The sequence below is a fragment of the Cebidichthys violaceus genome, unplaced genomic scaffold (genome assembly GCF_023349555.1).
Source record: "Cebidichthys violaceus isolate CVI_PGR_0920_01 unplaced genomic scaffold, fCebVio1.0.p SCAF_21, whole genome shotgun sequence".
Lineage (NCBI taxonomy): Eukaryota > Metazoa > Chordata > Actinopteri > Perciformes > Stichaeidae > Cebidichthys > Cebidichthys violaceus.
Window position 1 is genome coordinate 6874234 of NW_027176384.1, and position 20573 is coordinate 6894806.

Here is a 20573-nt window from a genome sequence, read left to right on the forward strand (position 1 = left end):
TTTTAGAGAACAGTGTGCCGGTATTTATTCTCATCATCATGAAAATATAACTTTACAAAATGTAAAATAAATTGCATCTACATTTCCTACAAATCCACTATATACAGTACAATTATACATACAGTATAAAAAACATCTGTCACGGAGGGAACTCTTGATGAGGACTCGGACGCAGGTGTTAAGGTTCAACTGACGATCTTTTATTTTCAACAAAAAGGCTCAGGGAAATCCCTGGAAACAAAACCTCTTTTAGCGAGGCAGGAAAACAAACTAACAAAGCGGAACTAAAAACTCCGATTTAACTCAAAGAGCAGTAAAGTTAAAACGGCAAAAGCCAAACCAAAAATCACTTCGCAAGGAAGGTATAATACTACAAATAAAAAAGCTCTGATTCAACTCAAAGAGCTGGATGATCAAAATGGCATAATGCAAAACAAGGTTGCTCTTACAGAGGAAACAAGAAACAAGAAACAAGAAACAAGAACGGGATAGACAATACTAAGGCTTGGACTTGCTGATAGCATGAGGCGGGTGTGCAAGGCAAAAGGACATGACACACTGGCACAGGACAAGGGGAGACGCAGACTATAAGTACACATGAGGGAAGTGGGGGAACAGGTGGAGACAATCAGGAATCAGGGAAGACAATCAGACTGGTGACACATGAGGAAGAGCAAAGAACCTGAAACGAGAGGAGAGTTAATTTCCAAAATAAAACAGGAAGTCACAAAACAAACGTGGAGACAGGACAAAAACCCAACTTGACATACAGGTCTGACAACATCAATACCATGGAATTTCTTTTTACATTACAGTAGATACTGTATATGTAAACTTAGATCGTCAAATGTATAAAAACAGTATCGCGTTATTTACTACATCAGTGTAATGCAGCCTACAGCACAATCTGTAAAACAATTACTCTTTTTGTCTTTGGTGTTTTTTTGGTCTTTGGTTTTGGTGTTTTTTTTTTCAGACATCATCGTCTTCTCATTCAGAAGTTAGAACCTGGTTTCTGGATCTGGAGCCTGTGGGTGAAGAAGGCACACAGAGTTATTGAACATGTGTTCCATCACAGCTTAAAGTGGCACATTTAGGTTTAAAATAAAATTCTGTCCACACAATTTTTTTTTTACAAAAGATCTCCATCCACACCAGAACACAAAAACGACTCGCCGGGCCTATGGGTGGCGATAAAGGCTACGTCAGCGATACGTCAAATACCAGATAAGAAGATTGTGATGCTCAGTGAGCTTATTTTCCTTTGTCAGTGTCAACTAATAGTCAACAGTAGTAAATCAATAGCTAATTATTTCTTTATTTGTACAAACTTGATATTTGGTGCCATGGCAAAAACTAAAATTGACTTGTGTGTGGATCGACGACGAGGTGGAGTTGCTCTTTAGAGTCACTTTACAATTGTTATGACCTCTCCTTTCCTCCAGGGCTCTGTGTTCTGTTCGCTGTCTCTTTTCTGTCTTTCATGATCGTCAGCTGATGAGCTCAGTTTTACATGTCCAAACGGATACAAAGTAACTGTTTTTAAAATAATCAACATCTTAAAATAAGTGGGCGCGAGTAGTTGAAAGCTTGTCTATTGCCACTTTAAAGAAAGAATATGTCTGGATAAAAGATGTCTAAGTCTGGTGTATTATGTAGTTTTTGTCACAAAAATAAACCAAAATAGATTAAATGAAATAAATATAATCGAAATAAATTATAAAACTGCAAATTGCACACAGTATAGGATATGATACGTACATTTCTGTCTCTGCTCCTCAAGCTGCCTCCAGGGTGATGGACCGTGACCGTTGTTATAATCTGCAGAGCATCATGCAGCGTTTATTACTCTGTGCATATCCACAGCCCTAAAGGCTCCTCCGTACATCAATATTATTGTATCATGCTTTCTTTCTCGAAGTGAATACGCATCTTTCTTACCCTGTCAAAGTCCGATTTCTTCTCTGTGGACCCTGGATGCTTCTCCAGGATGTGCAGCATGGCGTCGTGCAGAGTCAGGAAGAACATTGACGACTGAAGTTCGTCGTCAAAGAAGCAACAGTTGTGCAGTTTCTCCAGGATGTAAGCTACAGCAGGAGGTTAGTCAAACACACTTAGACTTATACGCATATTGTTTTTCTTTACATTCTTTACACATTTCAGAAAAACTAATTTTTTTCTGGATGTCTCCAAAAAAACATTTTATTGTGTATATTGGAAGTGACAAAAGCAACTTTTAACTTTAAATACTGTAGTTTTATACTCACGATCACAAGCCACAATGTAAACCTCAACTTCGACCCGGATCAGCTCTTTCAGCATCTGTCGAACAATAAACCAAGTTAGATTAAATGAAAATAATTATATTAGAGTAAATAAAAAGAATAGATTAAATGAAAATAAATATAAGAAAAAAAGATAGAAAATAATAGAATAGAAATAGATAGAAAACTATCGTTTAAGAAAAATAGCGTAAGGTGCAAAGTAACTGCTTCTGTTGCTGTCGTGATCGAACGTCTCACCGTTTTCAGTCCCTTCAGAGCGGAGATGTCCAGGAAGGAGACAGCGGCAAAGTCCAGGACCAGGCTGTGGACGTCCACTCTGGGAACAACGATGTTGGCGGGAAGCTCGGCGCTCCAGTCAATCCGGGCAGGGAGGTCCTTGAAGTCAGTGGGCAGGTCCAGCTCCTCCATGTCGCTCTTATCCTCTGACTCCTTGATGGGTTGACATGAGGTGTTCAGGAAGCCTTTCTGCAATGGAATGAAATACTGTTTGTACACTTTCTCTCTTGTCTTTGGTTCACACAGAGCCACATCTCAGTACATGATGGGTGAAAGACAAAGGAATGCTGCCTGGCACAGTGTTAGCAGCATTGCAACCTTCTACATTCAGGAAGGTTAATCTACTTCCAACTTCGGGACAAATATGATTACTTTATTATTTTACCTGAACATGGGGGGGAATTGTACTTATTAGGGTATAACTGTACTTTGAAATATTCTACTTTTATAGACTTTTATAGACTCAGCTTTTAAACAGATGCAATCATAACCTGCATGTTGTAAACGCTGTGTGACGAGTCGTAGTCGTAAACCAAACAACAAACCGTATGCACAACACGTCGTATCATGTTCACACATTTACTTGCATCTGAGATAAGTGGAGGTGAACTTTGCCCCATCTGCAGAGCAAATGCTATCGCACTCCAAGTCTTTTAAACTAAAGTGTTTCAGCATCAATATGTTAATGAATATATTTATTTTTTTGTATTTCTACACTGCTGATTTGAATCGATGTCAAACCAGAACAGGAAGGGACAATAACAGCATGAAAAAGAGTGAAAGAGTTTTGCAGTTGTCACTGACCAAGGTCAAAGTCATTACTCACTGATGTCCACTGAAGGTCTCCCTTCTTTAGAAGTTTCCGGATCATCCTCACTGCTTTGTTTCTCTTTCTCAACACTCTGAGCGGGTTAAATCCAACCTGGGAACACATTGGTGTGAATGAGATGCTGTGTTGCAAACTGAAGTTCAGCATTTTGGATATGAGTTAATATTTGTGAACATTTGTTTTATTACATCAGTCAGTTAATATTAATAATGATAATAACTTTAATCATACAGCCCTATAAAAAAAGAGTTTACAAAGTGCTTTGACAGATAAAGCAATAAAACAGAAAGCTCAACAGTGAGGTCCAACAAAGCAAGACTAACTAAGATAAGAGTTAAGCCCTGATAACAGCACAATAGATGAAACAAAACAATTGATACAAACTAAGAAATATAAAAAGAATAAGAATGAAAATAAATAAAAAAAAATATATTTTGTGCCATCCAACAGTTGATATCACTAAGACAGTCTAAATTAGCTGGTAGGCTTCTCGGGTCATCAGGTCTCAAGGGAAGGTATATCTGTGTGTCGTCTGCGTAGCAATGAAAAGAGACATTGTGAGACATTGTTGGATGATTTGCCCAAATGGGAGCATGTATATGGAAAATAAAATTGGACCTAAAATTGAGCCTTGCCGTTCACCACAGGTAATGTGAGATGTAGAGGATGAGAAATGACCTATGGTGACTGAATAGCTTCTATCTGAAAGGTAAGAATAAAACCTACTCAGTGCAGTGATGCCACCCCAGGCTTTAATTAAAATGGCATGGTTACTGTGCCAAAGGCTGCACTTAGGTCTAACAGAATTAAAATCAAACTCTCCCCATGTCGGCTTCTAAAAGGAGATCATTGGATTGAAGCGCTAAAACTGTTTGCTGAACTTAAGTTTGAGAAGAAGCAAGTTTTTCTTTTAACTGCTTTTGATAAATCTCTATTGAATCTTTCCAAATCTCATAAAATAAGTTTTTTTCCATTTTCGTTCCTTTCCCCCTTCAGTCTCTCTTTAATTCTTGGGTGGATTTGTTTAGCCAGGGCTGGGGTGTTCTATTTGAGTTTTAGTCTTTCAAGGGGGCATCAGAGTCCAGGCCACTCTGACAGGTATGATTAAAAAGGGAGACCAGCTCCACTAAGTTAAAATGAAGATTAACCTTTTAAAAACGAGGCCTATTTGCAGGCCTCAGCTCGAATAAAGATAAGAAATACCTAATTAAGTGTATAATTAAATAAAAAAAAATATATATTTTTTTTAATATATTTTTGAGATGTGAAAAGTCATGGAAATATCAGTATACATGTTACAGGTTAACATAAGATAAGGATGGAACACAGCACAACTTGGAAAATTCTAAAACTCGCCCTGGAAAAAGAGCAATTTCAGGATATTGGTTTTTGGAAATTATGGAAATCCAAGATTTAAAATATTCCCAGCTCTTATAACAACTGATAAAGGCTCTCTATACACAGTTATACATAGATACAGTGAAACATTTATGATGTTCAATGAATCAAAAGACAGAAGATTTGGACCTTTTTTGAGTGTTTTAAGCTCTTTCTAAGCCCTTTTTAGTTGTTTAGTTTATGATCACATACTGCTTCAGATTCAGCCCACTCTGTTTAGGGCTGTATCTCAGCCCCCCTTTCTCCGATTTTCACCATTGAGACCTCCTTCGAACCGTAGGAGCCAATAGAATTGCCTGGAATTGAAAGCTAGATGATTGACAGCACTATTAGCCAATAAAGCTCAAAAACGTCCCATCTCTGAAATCTAATTTGCTGAGCTTCCAACCCTCCCAAGAAGCCGAGGAGTGTCGGAGAGACACGAATCGAACGGATTCACACGGAGCACATGCAGCTGGACATACCAAGCAGTGGAAGTACGGAGATATTTAATTTTTTCGCTGAGATTCGATCAAAAGTGAGTACAATATTCGATGAAAGCTGTGTGACTTTTTGTGTTCGAAGCTGAATATCTCTGCGATCGTTTACCGGAGAGAGAAATGGAAGATATGTCCGTAATCTCCGTCAAGCGGACATGCTTTTTCTTTGTTGTATGTTCGTAGGTAGCACGTTGCTAACGGAGTGTAGCAGCTGTTTTCTCCGGTCTTTTCCAGTCATATCGAGTATGATTTATGATATTTTGTTATTTGTTTGCTTGGCTGATGGGAGATTTGTTTGTCTCATGTAGAAGTGACCGAGTTCATGTTGTTCCCAGGACGCTGAGGTTTCTGCAGAACTATAACATCATTATATTCGTTCTTCGTGGGTTCTCTGCCAGTTACTTTTAACACAAAACTCTCTAAGTTTGTATGTACTCTGCGTCCAAATGGGTGACCCTCGGGCTTAAAAAGGCCCTTTAAAAAGCAGTGTTAAAAAGCTTAGAAAACTTGCTTGCAGACAGAGTTAAAACTATATTAAAAAAAGTTCAGTTGTCACTTTTGTACTCACAGCTTCCACCAGCTTGCTCCTGAAGAACTCAATGTTGGCAAAGAAGATTGGTGATGGCATCCTGAAGATCTTCACTCCCTCTGGCTCATATATCTGGAGAGAGTAATGACCTTTATGCCCAAATCATGACATGGTAAAATCTCTTGACTTTAAAATGCACAGGGATGATTCTTATCAACTCTCTGGTTCCCAGAAAAACTACAAGACATTTTTATGACATCCCTCCTCTTGCTCATTCCAAAGAAATCAATCAATCAATCTGCTCCCTTGACAAATCGTGTACAAATCCTACAAATCCTCCACTCCGATATTTGTCCAATACTGGTAGCTACCAGTAGCTGGCTATCTTAGCTTTGCACAAATACTGGATACAAAATTAAGAAAAAGTTTATCAGACTGTAAAACAAACAAAAAAAACCTACTAGTTCCTCTGAAGATCACTGATGAACACATAATATATCTTGTTTTTTAGCTTAGCTAACTAAGTGTAGCCTTATATGTTGCCGACCAGTATGGAAATGGTACACACACACACACTTACGTCAACATAATCTTTTCTGTCTTTGTAGATATCAGTTCCTTTGATATTGGCCAGCACACTGCAGCGAGGGCTGGGAAAAAAAGAAAAGATATCAACTGCTCAGGAAACAGTTCATATATTCCATTTATCAAGTAGATACTTACAACTGAGCCCTGAGGACCACACTGATCAGCTCCACACCGAGGCCTGCAGCCAATCCCAGATCCAGCCCCAGCAAAATGGCTGCAATACAGGTAGCTAACCACACCACCTAGATGTAGATGATGGTAACAAATGGCAATATAGCATCTTTTTTTTTTTACAGGTAGCACAAAAGACTATAATAAACATTCAAATGCAAAGATGTTTGGCTTTTAAAACGATCTTTGTGAGTCAGCGTGTGAGAACGTACACAGTCTGGTTTGTCCCTCCTCCACAGGTACGGGATGTCTCGGACCTGCATCAGCATGCCCTTCAGGTTGACGATGACCACAGCACCCAGCACAGACTGTTAAAATAAGGGGTCAAAGATCAGATTTCAGCCAGTCCAGACTCCAAAGACTTCACTTGCATGTTGGTAGAAGATTTGAGGTTTACCTTCGGGAGCGGCTCCAGTAGGAATCCAATGGCCAGTGTGACGATCATCACTATGAGAGCTGACAGTAAACCAGCCACCTGACAAAGGACAGAGCAGGTATGTGAAACAACAGATACTTGGTTCCCTGTGCTGCAACATGTTGGTCCCAGTTTGTTATTATAAACCACATGAGATTATTAGTCGAGTATTATACCCCCCCGCACAAACACTAGAGGTCATCATTGAGTACATTAGTGGTCCCTCACTGTGACTTTAATGAAGTGTCTGTACTCTAGTTTCAGGGAACACCTTTTATTACGTAAATAATTACATGGTCCGGTTAAAAAAAATGTCTTTTAGCGAAATAAAGTTCTCATAGAGTATTAGTGTTTTTGTAGGCCAACCCATAAATTAGCATTGCGCTGGTTCCTGTTTCCAATCTTTGTGCTAAGCTAAGCTAATCAGCTACTGGTTCTAGCTAACGTGACGTATACAATATGTGAGTGGTATCAATCTTCTCACTGCCTATCTATTCTACTATGCACTGTACGTGAGTAAATGTACTGTAGATACATTCTACGCTGGTAATGCAATAAAACTTCAACTTGGCTCAAACTCACTGGATTTTGTTTCAGATCTGAATAAAACTTGACTGGTGTAAGATGTTTTTGGTTTGTGTTCGGGGTTTATAGGTTAACATCGTTTGTGCACAGGCCTACGTACAGTTGTGGTCAAAAGTTTACATACACTTGTAAAGAACATAATGTCATGGCTCTCTTGAGTTTCCAGTTATTTCTACAACTCTGATTTTTCTCTGATAGAGTGATTGGAACAGATACTTCTTTTTCACAAAAAACATTCATGAAGTTTGGTTCTTTCATGACTTTATTATGGGTTAACAGAAAAAGTGACAAAATCTGCTGGGTCAAAAATATACATACAGCAACATGAATTAGCAATTTTGGTGACTTAGAAAGTTGTGTCAATGAAATGAGCTTCATAGCATGGCCTCTTAACTTCTTGTGAGTGATTATGAGTGACTACAGCTGGTGACTTCTCTGAGGCCATTTAAATAGGGCTCATTGGATACAAACGCCCACAAACGCTACAATGGGAAAGTCAAAGGAGCTCAGCATGGATCTGAAAAAGTGAATCATTGACTTGAACAAGTCAGGAAAGTCACTTGGAGCCATTTCAAAGCAGCTGCAGGTCCCAAGAGCAACAGTGCAAACAATTGTTTGTAAGTATAAAGTGCATGGCACTGTTTTGTCACTGCCACGATCAGGAAGAAAACGCAAGCTATCACCTTCTGCTGAGAGAAAATTGGTCAGGAGGGTGAAGAGTCAACCGAGAACCACCAAAAAGCAGATCTGCCAAGAATTAGAAGCTGCTAGAACACAGGTGTCAGTGTCCACAGTCAAGCGTGTTTTGCATCTCCATGGACTGAGAGGCTGCCGTGCAAGAAGGAAGCCCTTGCTCCAAAAGTGGCACCTTAAGGCTCGACTGAAGTTTGCTGCTGATCACGTGGACAAAGATAAGACCTTCTGGAGGAAAGTTCTGTGGTCAGACGAAACAAAAATCGAGCTGTTTGGCCACAATGCCCAGCAATATGTTTGGAGGAGAAAAGGTGAGGCCTTTAACCCCAAGAACACCATGCCTACCGTCAAGCACGGTGGTGGTAGTATTATGCTGTGGGGCTGTTTTGTTGCCAATGGAACTGGTGCTTTACAGAGAGTAAATGGGATAATGAAGAAGGAGGATTACCTTCAAATTCTTCAAGATAACCTAAAATCATCAGCCCGAAGGTTGGGTCTTGGGCGCAGTTGGGTGTTCCAACAGGACAATGACTCCAAACGCACATCAAAAGTGGTAATGGAATGGCTAAATCAGGCTAGAATTAGGGTTTTAGAATGGCCTTCCCAAAGTCCTGACTTAAATCCCATTGAGAACATGTGGACAATGCTGAAGAAACAAGTCCATGTCAGAAAGCCATCAAATTTAACTGAACTGCACCAATTCTGTCAAGAGGAGTGGTCAAAGATTCAACGAGAAGCTTGCCAGAAGCTTGTGGATGGCTACCAAAAGCGCCTAATTGAAGTGAAAATGGCCAAGGGACATGTAACCAAATATTAGCACTGCTGTATGTATATTTTTGACCCAGCAGATTTGATCACTTTTTCTGTTAACCCATAATAAAGTCATGAAAGAACCAAACTTCATGAATGTTTTTTTGTGACAAAGAAGTATCTGTTCCAATCACTCTATCAGAGAAAAATCAGAGTTGTAGAAATAACGGGGAAACTCAAGAGAGCCATGACATTATGTTCTTTACAAGTGTATGTAAACTTTTGACCACAACTGTATATAGCCAGCCAAAGGGTAAAAGTTGAGATTAGGGTCAGGGGTCAACAATGACGTTGGGGTCAGGATAAATTAAGGTTTAGATTAAGGTAAATAAGCATTTGGAGGTAGTTTACCTGAGTCTTACCACCTGTGCTCTCCTGCACTGAGCTCCTGGAGAGGGCTGTACTCGCAGCAAAAGACTTGAAGGAAGCTCCAAAGATGTTACTGGCTCCAAAAGCTATCAGCTCCTACAGAAAACCAGTCTTTTCATTTGAATCCTGATTTAACATATTTACTTTACGCTCTTACTTTTGCGTTATCACATACCTGGTTTCCGTCTATGGTGTAATCGTGTTTTACAGAATAGACTTTTGCCACAGAGAAGGCAACAGCGAAACCCACTATGGCCATAGGAAACGCCTCTACCGCTGTCTCCTGGAAGATGTGCAGGTTTGGTGCCATCGGAGGCTCGTACCTGAGAATAGATGTAAGTCTGTTGTGCTAAAATGTTTCTGTAGTAGTCAATGAAAAAACTTAAATTTCAATTCCACCTCAGATAACATAGTTCACACACGTGTCACACCAATACTGATGGGTGTAGTCTTTCACATACATGTCTATTGCTGTTTTTTTACACCCTCATTATCTTTGCACTGTGAGTGTCATGGTCCATGAATAAGTCGGCTCTGACAGATAGTGAGAGACCCAGAAACAAATGTGTTTCTAAATGTTTTCCTGAAGCAGTTGCATTGAGCCCTAACGGCTGTTTGAGACAGAATTTTTCATGTATTCTCTCAAGTAAAATTAATAGGGAACTGAGAAGCTTAAAAACACAGTAGCTAACTTCTAGTAGTTAGTTTTCTTATCATTTATCTAGATTTAGAAATTGCAGTACAAAAGTCTGAGATTTATGCCTGCACCTCAAAAAAATTGGAGGTGAATGGAGCATTAGTTTTGGTGTTCACAACATCGAAAAAATTACGTTTTAAACCGAAATTAAATTCTATCATTTGGCATGATGGATAACAGCAGGAGCACCGACGGCAAGTTCAACATTTCGGTCTGGGTCTAGTCCTATTGTCTAGAGGTGCCGTCAAGCTTAATTATCCCTGTTGGCATTGCTATGCACATAAAGATACAAAATCCCTTGCTTTTAGCTGAAATGTCTCACCCTTTTGGAATATGGCCGACAACATCAATGCCGTATCTTGTCTTGAAGTCAAACGCATATGAAACTCCACATGCAATGACAGTCTGGAGGAGAGAAGACACGAGTCATCAGGGCCCGACCGATTGGATTCATGGCAAAATGAGAGATCTCCATTAACTCCCGCTGATGTGAGCTGTTTCCTTGAACTGACATGAACGTTTTTTCTTTTAAGTGTCATAAATTATCCCATCCGATTAATGATTGTTACAGACGGCACTCTTCAGGCTATTGAGAAATATATATAAAAGGATTATGTTGCTCAGTGTAGCTCACCATGATAACCTCTATGGGGATGGGCACCGGCAGCTTGGATTTGAATCGGTCGTTCAGCTCCTTCACGACGAACACCACCACCATGATCACCAGGGAGATCACTACGTCACACACGTTGGTGGAGGTGATCGTATTGAAGATGATCTCCAGAGTCTGAAAGACACCCAAAAAAACTAAAAGTCTAACAAATGAATGCAGACAGCGATGAACAGCGAGGAGGCTGTTCCATACTCACATATACAAGCGCGAGTGGACCACTGATGCCTGGCACGGTCAGCCCTAACACAAACTTGAGCTGGGACACCAGGATGTGGACCGCAGCTGCTGTGGTGAAGCCGGACACCAGAGTGTCGGACAGGTACATGACAACAAAGCCCACCTGCAGAACGCCCATCCCTAGCTGGAGGAGACAGAGAGGTGGGGGTGATGATGTGGTGGTATGTGAAAAAAACCCTATGACTTCAGAGGTCAGAGGGTTTGCAACGGATCTGGGAGGAGACTCAGACCCAGATAAAGTGTGCTTCACCTGCATGATACCGGCGAGGAAGCTCACAGAAGAAGCCACCAAGACTCTCTGTTCGTCTCTGGTGAGGCCTTCAAAGCCTGTGATGTTGAGGGGCGGACCCTCGTCCGGGACCATCCTGGTGACCACCGAGCCGATCATCAGACACAAGACTGGGAACGGACCTGTGAAGAGAGAGACAGAGAGAGCAAGAGACAGAGAGAGAGAAAGAAAGAGAGAGAGAGAGAGGATAGCAGATTAGCAGAGTTGTATCCTTTTGAGAGCAGCTGTGGCCGGGAATACACACACACACACACACACACACACACACACACACACACACACACACACACACACACACACACACACACACACACACACACACACACACATACATAGTGGCCTTACCCACTGAGATGTGTCGGGAGGTGCCCAGGAAAAAGTAAACGATAACAGGGAAGAAGGCGGAGAAGAGTCCGTACCAGGGAGGCAGAGAGGCCAGCAGACAGTAGGCCAGACCTGAAACACACAGAAATGCACATAGAACACACATTCACTTGACATATCTGACTGTTGCTAGCTACGGTTTCTATATCACCCGCATTTATAGTTTCAGTACCTACAACACCGACGTGAAAATAAAATGAAAAAAGGTTGATCTCTTTCAAATACACTGTCTGGCCAAAAAAAAAGTCGCCACCTGGATCATCATGCCTAGTGCCTACTGTACAAGCCTGTGGGGGCAGTGCTATGATGTGGGGTTGCTGCAGTTGGTCAGGTCTAGGTTCAGCAACAGTATGTGCTCAAAGAATGAGGTCAGCTGACTACCTGAATATACTGAATGACCAGGTTATTCCATCAATGGATTTTTTCTTCCCTGATGGCACGGGCATATTCCAAGATGACAATGCCAGGATTCATCGGGCTCAAATTGTGAAAGAGTGGTTCAGGGAGCATGAGACATCATTTTCACACATGGATTGGCCACCACAGAGTCCAGACCGTAACCCCATTGAGAATCTTTGGGATGTGCTGGAGAAGGCTTTGCGCAGCGGTCAGACTCTACCATCATCAATACAAGATCTTGGTGAGAAATTAATGCAACACTGGATGGAAATAAATCTTGTGACATTGCAGAAGCTTATCGAAACAATGCCACAGCGAATGCGTGCCGTAATCCAAGCTAAAGGCGGTCCAACGTAATATTAGAGTGTGTGACCTTTTTTTTGGTGGCGACTTTTTTTTGGCCAGGCAGTGTATATCGCCCCTGTAAAAATAGAATGTTTCAGATTTTTGCTTTTGGTTATGTGTGTAGTGAAGAAGATATAATTTAAAAATGTATGTTGGGAGAAAAAAATCATGTATACACAGTACATTTATAGAAGAAGTCGTGACGTGTAATGAATATCAATAAAGCACCTGTTGTGAAATGAATTACTATTAACATTACCATTGCATATATAAATGCTAAATAACCTAAAACAGAACTAAAGGTAATTGGCTACAGGCTATATATATATATACTACTGACTTACTATATACAGTATATATATATATATATATACGTATATACGTATATATATATATATATATATATATACGTATATATATATATATATATATATATATACGTATATATATATATATATATATGTATATATATATATATATACGTATATACGTATATATATATATATACGTATATACGTATATATGTATATATATATACGTATATATGTATATATATATATATATACGTATATATATATATATATATATATATGTATATATATATATGTATATATATATGTATATATATATATATATATATATATATATATATATATATATACGTATGTATATATATGTATATATATATATATATATATATGTATATATATATACGTATATATATATATATACGTATATATATATATATATGTATATATATATATACGTATATATATATATATACGTATATATATATATATATGTATATATATATATATACGTATATATATATATATACGTATATATATACGTATATATATACGTATATATATATATATGTATATATGTATGTATATATATGTGTATATATATGTATATATATATATATGTATATATATATATATACGTATATATATATATGTATGTATATATATGTATATATATGTATATATATATATATATGTATATATATATATATACGTATATATATATATATACGTATATATATATGTATATATATATATATATATATATGTATATATATATATATATGTATATATATATACGTATATATATATATATGTATATATATACATATATATACTGTGAATATATATATATATATATATATATATATATATATATATATATATAAAAACAAATAAAAGCTTTGTGTAATAAGCTAACCACTGGGGTGGTTATCATATATTATAAGATTAGACACAAGAGTAAATGATAAAATAATGTAGGCTGAAGCCAAACAATTTCAAAGATTTTTTTAGCATATATACAATATAAAAATGTTACCATATATTATTTTGATTACTTCTCATTTTTATAAGGTGACATTTACAGCTGCTGATTCTGTGCAGAAGTAAAAAATAAAGAATTGTCTGTTCTATTAAAACAAGTTGACCTCCATGAATAATGTGGGAACCCTCCAGGCAAATCAGTAAACACGATTCTACAGATCTCCCCTCCCTTGGAATGTTCACACACACAGAGTTTTATTTTTTTTTCTTCTACCGATACCAGCGCTGTGTGATTGAAGATGCATTTGTCTCCTCCCTTTGGTTAGGTCATGCCGTGAGAATGCGGCCCTCTGATAAAAAAACGTTTCATCTTCATTTCATCTCTATCAGACCGGTCGGAGTGTGTTTCCAGCATAACATGCATCATTTCTCTGCTTTCCTTCCAGTGTGGAAGGACCGCTGACATCACAGTCCTTGTCACTGTTAACTGCTGGTCTGTGGACGGCTGCAGACATATGATGTACCAATAATTTGGGACTTTTAAACACTGTGCTGAGATGCAGCACCCATCCAGGTTGTGTCAAAATGTGATTACTGGTATCAGATTTATATATATTAGATACTCAGGTATTGTCCAGTGTGACTTTCTACCTGTTGTCCAGTGTGACTTTCTACTTGTTGTTTTCCATAGTGATGTGAGAATAGAGAATTGTATTTGAGCTGCTAAGATATGTTTGAAGGACTTAAATCGTCACTTTGCACTCAGACACTTTAAAGTGAAACACTTTGCAGGCAGCGAACGCTCACCTTGCAGGACAGCCACCAGTCCGGTGCTGACGCCGGACACGATGTCACTGAGCAGCCACTCTTTGATCCGGTAGATCTTTATCCAGCCAATGACCGGCAGGAGAGAGAGAGCCGCGTTCTTGGCTCGTTTGGCGTCACATCTGTGCAATGGCACAATAGCAGAAAGATATAGAAAATCCATGTTGAACACTCACTGCCTCTACAGCTCCAGGTTTGTCCACCTGCTGAAATCTTTGAAAAAAACAGGCTGAAGATCTTCAATAAAGAGAACGGGGTCAGATGGGCCGCTTTTCAAACTTTTTCTGCCACTATGACAAACTAAAGAAATAAATTGTTAGCATACCTTGCTGGACAACTTCTCACAAGTAATTTAAAATGTTCCCAAACAATTTCTAGCAAGGTTTCACGCTCCTCGTCCTTGTCTCTAGGAGTTCAACCAGAATGAGAACCAAAAGTGAGTACAGGTGATCAACAATGTGCTGGATCCGTTTGGTTCTCTTATGTGTTATATACATACTTATGCACTGTGTTGTGCTAGTCATTTTTCTATTAAAGTAAGTGGAGCAAAAGTTAGATTTTACTTCAAAATCTCACATCGACCATTGTAATTTGACCTTAATTTAAAAGTAAACGTAGGTTTTAATACTGTGGGAAAAGTAGAATAAGAAGCACCACTCAAGAACCAAGAACAGACTGATTAAACCCTTTAACTGCTCCTACTTATCATGTTAAGTTCATCATCTTAAACTCCATAAAGGCAAGACTTCAAGTGTTAAATTGTGCAGCGATGACAAATCAAAAAGCATTGCGCGCCCCTTACTTGAAGTACTGCTTGAAGTGGTCCATCATGGTCTTGCGGTGCCTGTAGACCATCTCGTGGTCCTCTGCGAAAGACTCCTCCGAGTACAGCGGCCTGGCCACCACGTACTGCTGAGCTCCTCGTCGCATCATCTCGCCTCTGCTGCCCCCTGAGCACCGCTGCTTCCCCTCTATGTGGCTCTGAGATCCAGTAATCACATTAGGGTTAGGAAGAGCGTCCTGTGTTGCCTTTGAACATCACTTACTAAACGATGTAAACATAAAACAACAAAGGTCCAGGCTCCCCAAATGGAGACAGGGCACATGAGCCAGGTCGGGACCTGCACTGTTCTGTGGGAAGGGTGGATGGCTGGTGGGGGGTGGGTGTCAGGCTCTGTTTGAGCTCTAGAAACAAGAGCACCGGATCCGCCGAGATCAACCAGAGCCCGAAGTACACCAGCACCTCTGGAATTCCAGCTCCTTATAAATATCCTCTGATTTCAAGGATTTTGTAGCATTTTTCTTTTTCCCAGTAACTTTTACCCTCATGTACAAGTACAGCAGCATGTCCCACATACCTGACGGTGTCCTAAACTGTCTCCAATGCAGACTCTCCACTCCTCTCTTTGTCCTCCTGCCGCTCCTGGAGATCAACTGGGACTTCTGACGGCTTTGCCATCAATAAGTGCCACCTCTGCCGCTTATCACGACTGTAATTATTAACAGCAATTATGATGAAGTCCCCATTTTGCGCAGTGACTGGACGCCTGGCTTATCCTTGACCATTGTTCGTACTGATATCTGTAACCTGCAACTTTCAGTGGAAACTTTCCGCCCCCGAAGAGCATTAGGAAGATATTGTACCGATGGGCAGGATGGGGAGGATGTGGACGGGGACAGGATCAGGACAGGACAGGACAGGGCAGGTCATTGTTATGAAGTGGAAATCAAGTAGCTTTTCAGGATAGAAACACTGCTAAAGGTCAGCTGTAGCGCTCTTGCACCTCAAGGGTAAAAATAATCTGCAGCAGCCGAGGTTGTTTGAGGAAAAAAATAAATCCAAGAGTTGTATTCCAAGATTCATATATCCAGGGTGTGAGGAGACACACTGATACCCTGATGATCAGGTTCTCCGCATGAACCGTAAATGCATCACAGGTCAATCCGTGAGTCCTCTTAAAACCAGACCGACCTTTTAGGTTTTTGCTTCTTTTTTGGGAAAAAAAATTAAAGAAAAAAAGAATGGAAAAAAGAGAAAGTCTTCCTTCAAGTTGAAGGCAAAACTGACCCAATTAATAAGAGAGAGCAGAAACTGTGTGTGTGTGTGTGTGTGTGTGTGTGTGTGTGTGTGTGTGTGTGTGTGTGTGTGGGGGGGGGGGGGGGGATATTGGAGTAATGCCTCCACATGTTGTTTGTCCAGGATCAAGTTCAGGCCGGGTTCAAAGGAAATGTGCGAACCCACACATGAGTACATCTCTTAGTGAAAATACAATCTCCATTTTTGGGGATTGGACATTGGATAATGGACATATTCCCTTTTTTTTCATCAGACAAGTGATTTTTAACGTGTGCGTATTTTCGACTGTGGATGGGTGCTTTGTTTTCTTACTCACTGAAACAGTAACCCCTGGGTAAAACACAGCACACAGCACATACAAATGACTATAACAAACTGGTGTGATCTGATTGCAGGCTTTGATCAGGTGGTTTCGGCCAGCCTTTGTTCTATCGCAGCACGCTCAGTGATGGATGACAGTGCAATGATTGATATCTGATGGAATGCTGCTCAATGATCTGCTGTAGATAACACCAAGGTCAGCCACTTTCCACTTGTCATGAATTTATTATTTCCATTGATTAAATAAGAGACTGAAGGAAAGAATGTGGGCATGTGCATTCACTGTGTGCCAAATTAATAAACTTAAAATGTTAACAACACATATAAATATCTATAAAATTCAGACTTGTGCTACTTGAGCTTTGTTTGACCCAGCAGCAGCAGTGAAAGTGGTGCGCCTCAAAGAGGAGTTAGGCCCTGGTCTCAGAACTGTCATCACACTGGAGATTGCAGGCCTGATGTAACAATTCAATTTGTGCATTTGATGATCATCAAATATTATTTACCTTGTGCATGTTCGCCGTATTCCTTTCTTATCAGACAAGACAGAATGTACTCTCACTACAAACAACTGCCAAAAATAAAATATCAGAGGACAAGTACAACTTGCAACTTCAGCCCACAGAGTGTCCTGGACTGTCCTGCTGGTGTGAGCAGGATGTGGTGAGACACTGTGACATAAGGCATAAGACTGAGAAAAACATACACTGTCTAATTGTTTATTGCTACTGTTTGAGAGTGAAAGCGAGGCCTTTGGGACTTGTTGTCCAACAGGGAAAGACAGAGAAAACGAAAGAGATAGAAACATTTGACAAGCCCAAAGCTTAAAGTGGCACTAGTTTTCAGACGTGGAGTTCAGTTTGTCATGGAGAGTACTACACAATCTGTGAAAACAGTTGTGTAGCATCGTCTGTAGCTCTGGAGGAGTTTTCTTAAGTCTGAGAAAATAACCCTGCTGATGTCATCAGGATGGAGATGACACATTTTTAATAGAAAACCCTCTTCACAAACTGAGGCGCAGCGTTTGAAAGACGTGGGCTTTTACCAAGCAGCGAAATTCTCAATGAATACACTTTTGAGTTGCATTGTGGGAAATGAAGGATCGAATTTTTTGGAGCTTATAGGGACTAAAAGTCAAGATCTCTTTTTTCTTTTCTTTTTTAAATGTCTCATAACATTTTGCAAGCTTGAAACTAAATTACTGGAGTGCCTCTTTAAAATATTGTTGTATAAAGAGTATACTCGTAAAAACATTAACATTGGCTACATTACTTTGATGCTCTATACTGAGAACCAAAGTGCACATTTCATATACCACCAATGGAAGTGAAACTGCTCTTCATAAAGGAAGTTTTTTATATTATGAAACAGTAAAGGGAGTGCACCTTTTACCTTGTTATTCCTCACTTAAATGGAATACCACTTGCCGTGAACAAGCATTATCATTAGCTAGTAATAAATATACAAGTGTAATATTATATTTGTAATCTAACCCCTTAACAAAGTAGCAGAAATACAGCTTAATTTTACAACAGTTAGTTTGGGTCATAAAAATAGAGAGGAGTAAAATGGAAATTCACGTTCAAATCAACGTAAGAGGGCAGTCAGAGTGGCGGCCATTTTTATGTGCATCGTTGCCATTGTGACCGTTGTAGCGGGCTAACTTATACTTATACTTAACTGTATAAACTAAACCATCTTACAGCAAGTCACAGACTCACTGAGGTGAGGTTTTGCAGTAGCGACTACAACGAGCGGTTGAGTAGTAACATTACGAAGCGCAGTGGGCCTGAGTAAATGAATAACATGTAACAAAAAAATGCTTCATCAAAACACTCTTGTCACAGCAAAGGAAAGCACATTGCTATTGCCAGAAGACTTTGTTCGGCTCATTTTCCTGTAACCAGTGTAGCATTAAAGCATTGTGGAATTAGCAAGCTAGCTAATTAGCTGGCTGGTGGCCAGTGGCAGAGCTCTGCCTCACACCCCACGACTCCGTGTGTCCTAGTCCAGAGTTGCGTCCGCTCTCTTCCTGCGACCACACTTTGCAAAGTGATCCCACAGAAATACGTGAAATGACCTCGACCTCTTAACAGTGTATTATATGCTAGTGGTGCGTAATGTGTTAAAAAAGAGAGTGTTAAGGAAAAGATCACATTTATGCTGTAAAACATCAGCTATCTGAGTATTAACAACACTTATTGTACACTGTGTTCTACTGACAGGAGGGTAGGAAGTTCACTCACACATACAGTTTTGATTCGACAGATAGAAAAGTTTAGGGGAACCCAAATGACCCACGATATATATTTGACTAAAAAAAATAGTCAGGAAATTCATCAATGATAATTGTTCCTTCAAGTAATTGTCCAATACAATTTTGCACTAAACACTTTCAGCAACTGAGGCTTTTTTATTGCACAGACTTTAAACCCATCACAGGCAATAAATAACGACAACCAACATTGGAGATTGTGTGCAGAGATTACAGATGCAATCAAAGACCATTAATGACAATGGACCGATAATGAAGATCAACAGCAGATTTTGGCTCCAAACCTCCAGTTCTGGAGTAAATAATTATTAAGTTAAGAATTAAATTTATTTTAGTGTTACATGAAGATGCAAAGAAAATGTAAGTATTGAGCAGTTAAAATGTCACTTACTGATGCAGACAGGTCATCTTATGATCAGGCCTCCAAGTGTCTTTAAAGTATAAAGTCTTTTTATCTTTGCTGACACACTAGAAGCAAAAGTGTTCACACCAAAATGAGCATTCACCATGGCACAACATATTGCTGGGGTATACATTTAGTGTGTTTTCTTGGGGTTGGTGTGTGTGTGTGTGTGTGTGTGTGTGTGTGTGTGTGTGTGTGTGTGTGTGTGTGTTGTGGGAGAGAAAGTGGATGTGAGCATGTTTTCTTCTGTGACTAGTGTAATGCAGTGTCCTCGCACAGTGGCTTTATAGCAATCATGTTTGAGGAGAGAGTAAACATTGTTCAACCATTAGTGGAACAATGTCGAGGCCTGGACCTACAAAGCTTTCCACCCAGGAACGAATGCCAACAAGGGGTACAAAGTTTACAGGTTCACGTGGGCCAAGAAAGAAATCGATAACAGTGAAAAACAAACATGTTGTCATCCTACAATGTAACCTCAAACCCACTGAATTTAGATTTAAATATACTTAACATTACATTTTAAATGTAGTCAAATGTCAGGGGGGATTACAAAGAAATGTGTTAAAAAAAGCAAGAGAGATAGAGACAGGGCTCAATTGTTTCACTTCCAAGTAATTAATTCCAGTATATTGAAAGCATAGTCATTTAGTCAGTTGAACACATTGCTGAACTACATTTATTTTCCAGTAAACGTATTAAAAAGTAGGTAGCCATAAAATACATCGTCACCTTGGAAACTGTACTGTAAATGGTGAAATGTAGTGTTATTGTTGCACAAGTTGAAAAAGAGTCATACAGTCAGCTAACGAACTCTTTTCTGTTAAATAGATTACATCAAAGTTCGCTAACATTAGCAAACTTTACTAACGGTAATACTACACCACAAATGGCTGTAGCGGCAAAACCCCTGTGATTTATGAGTGTAT

The 20573-nt window shown here is 39.4% G+C and overlaps 1 protein-coding gene across 1 annotated transcript; it reads right to left on the reverse strand.

Annotated features, from left to right (window-relative positions):
• Positions 1 to 178: 178 nt before the first annotated feature.
• Positions 179 to 16090, reverse strand: LOC137877291 (chloride anion exchanger-like). Its single transcript, XM_068717097.1, has 21 exons — positions 15927 to 16090; positions 15371 to 15549; positions 14551 to 14690; positions 11669 to 11779; positions 11285 to 11445; positions 10994 to 11158; positions 10759 to 10911; positions 10447 to 10529; positions 9603 to 9750; positions 9410 to 9523; positions 6953 to 7030; positions 6768 to 6863; positions 6520 to 6626; positions 6377 to 6446; positions 5836 to 5928; positions 3388 to 3483; positions 2523 to 2750; positions 2268 to 2322; positions 1942 to 2087; positions 1762 to 1821; positions 179 to 1028 (listed from the first exon to the last, which is right to left on the reverse strand). The coding sequence occupies exons 2-21, from the start codon at positions 15499 to 15501 to the stop codon at positions 1002 to 1004; spliced, it is 2262 nt and encodes a 753-aa protein (XP_068573198.1). The 5' UTR covers positions 15502 to 15549; positions 15927 to 16090; the 3' UTR covers positions 179 to 1001.
• Between the last annotated feature and the right edge of the window lie 4483 nt (positions 16091 to 20573).

Excerpts from the sequence above, each read along its gene's own strand:
- LOC137877291 (XM_068717097.1), bottom strand. The coding sequence starts at position 15,501 with ATGATGCGACGAGGAGCTCAGCAGTACGTGGTGGCCAGGCCGCTGTAC. Across the intron at positions 11,446-11,668 it reads CTCCCGACACATCTCAGTGG|GTCCGTTCCCAGTCTTGTGT; the intron begins GTAAGGCCACTA and ends CTCTCTTCACAG. Across the intron at positions 3,484-5,835 it reads GGAGCAAGCTGGTGGAAGCT|GTTGGATTTAACCCGCTCAG; the intron begins GTGAGTACAAAA and ends ATGTGTTCCCAG.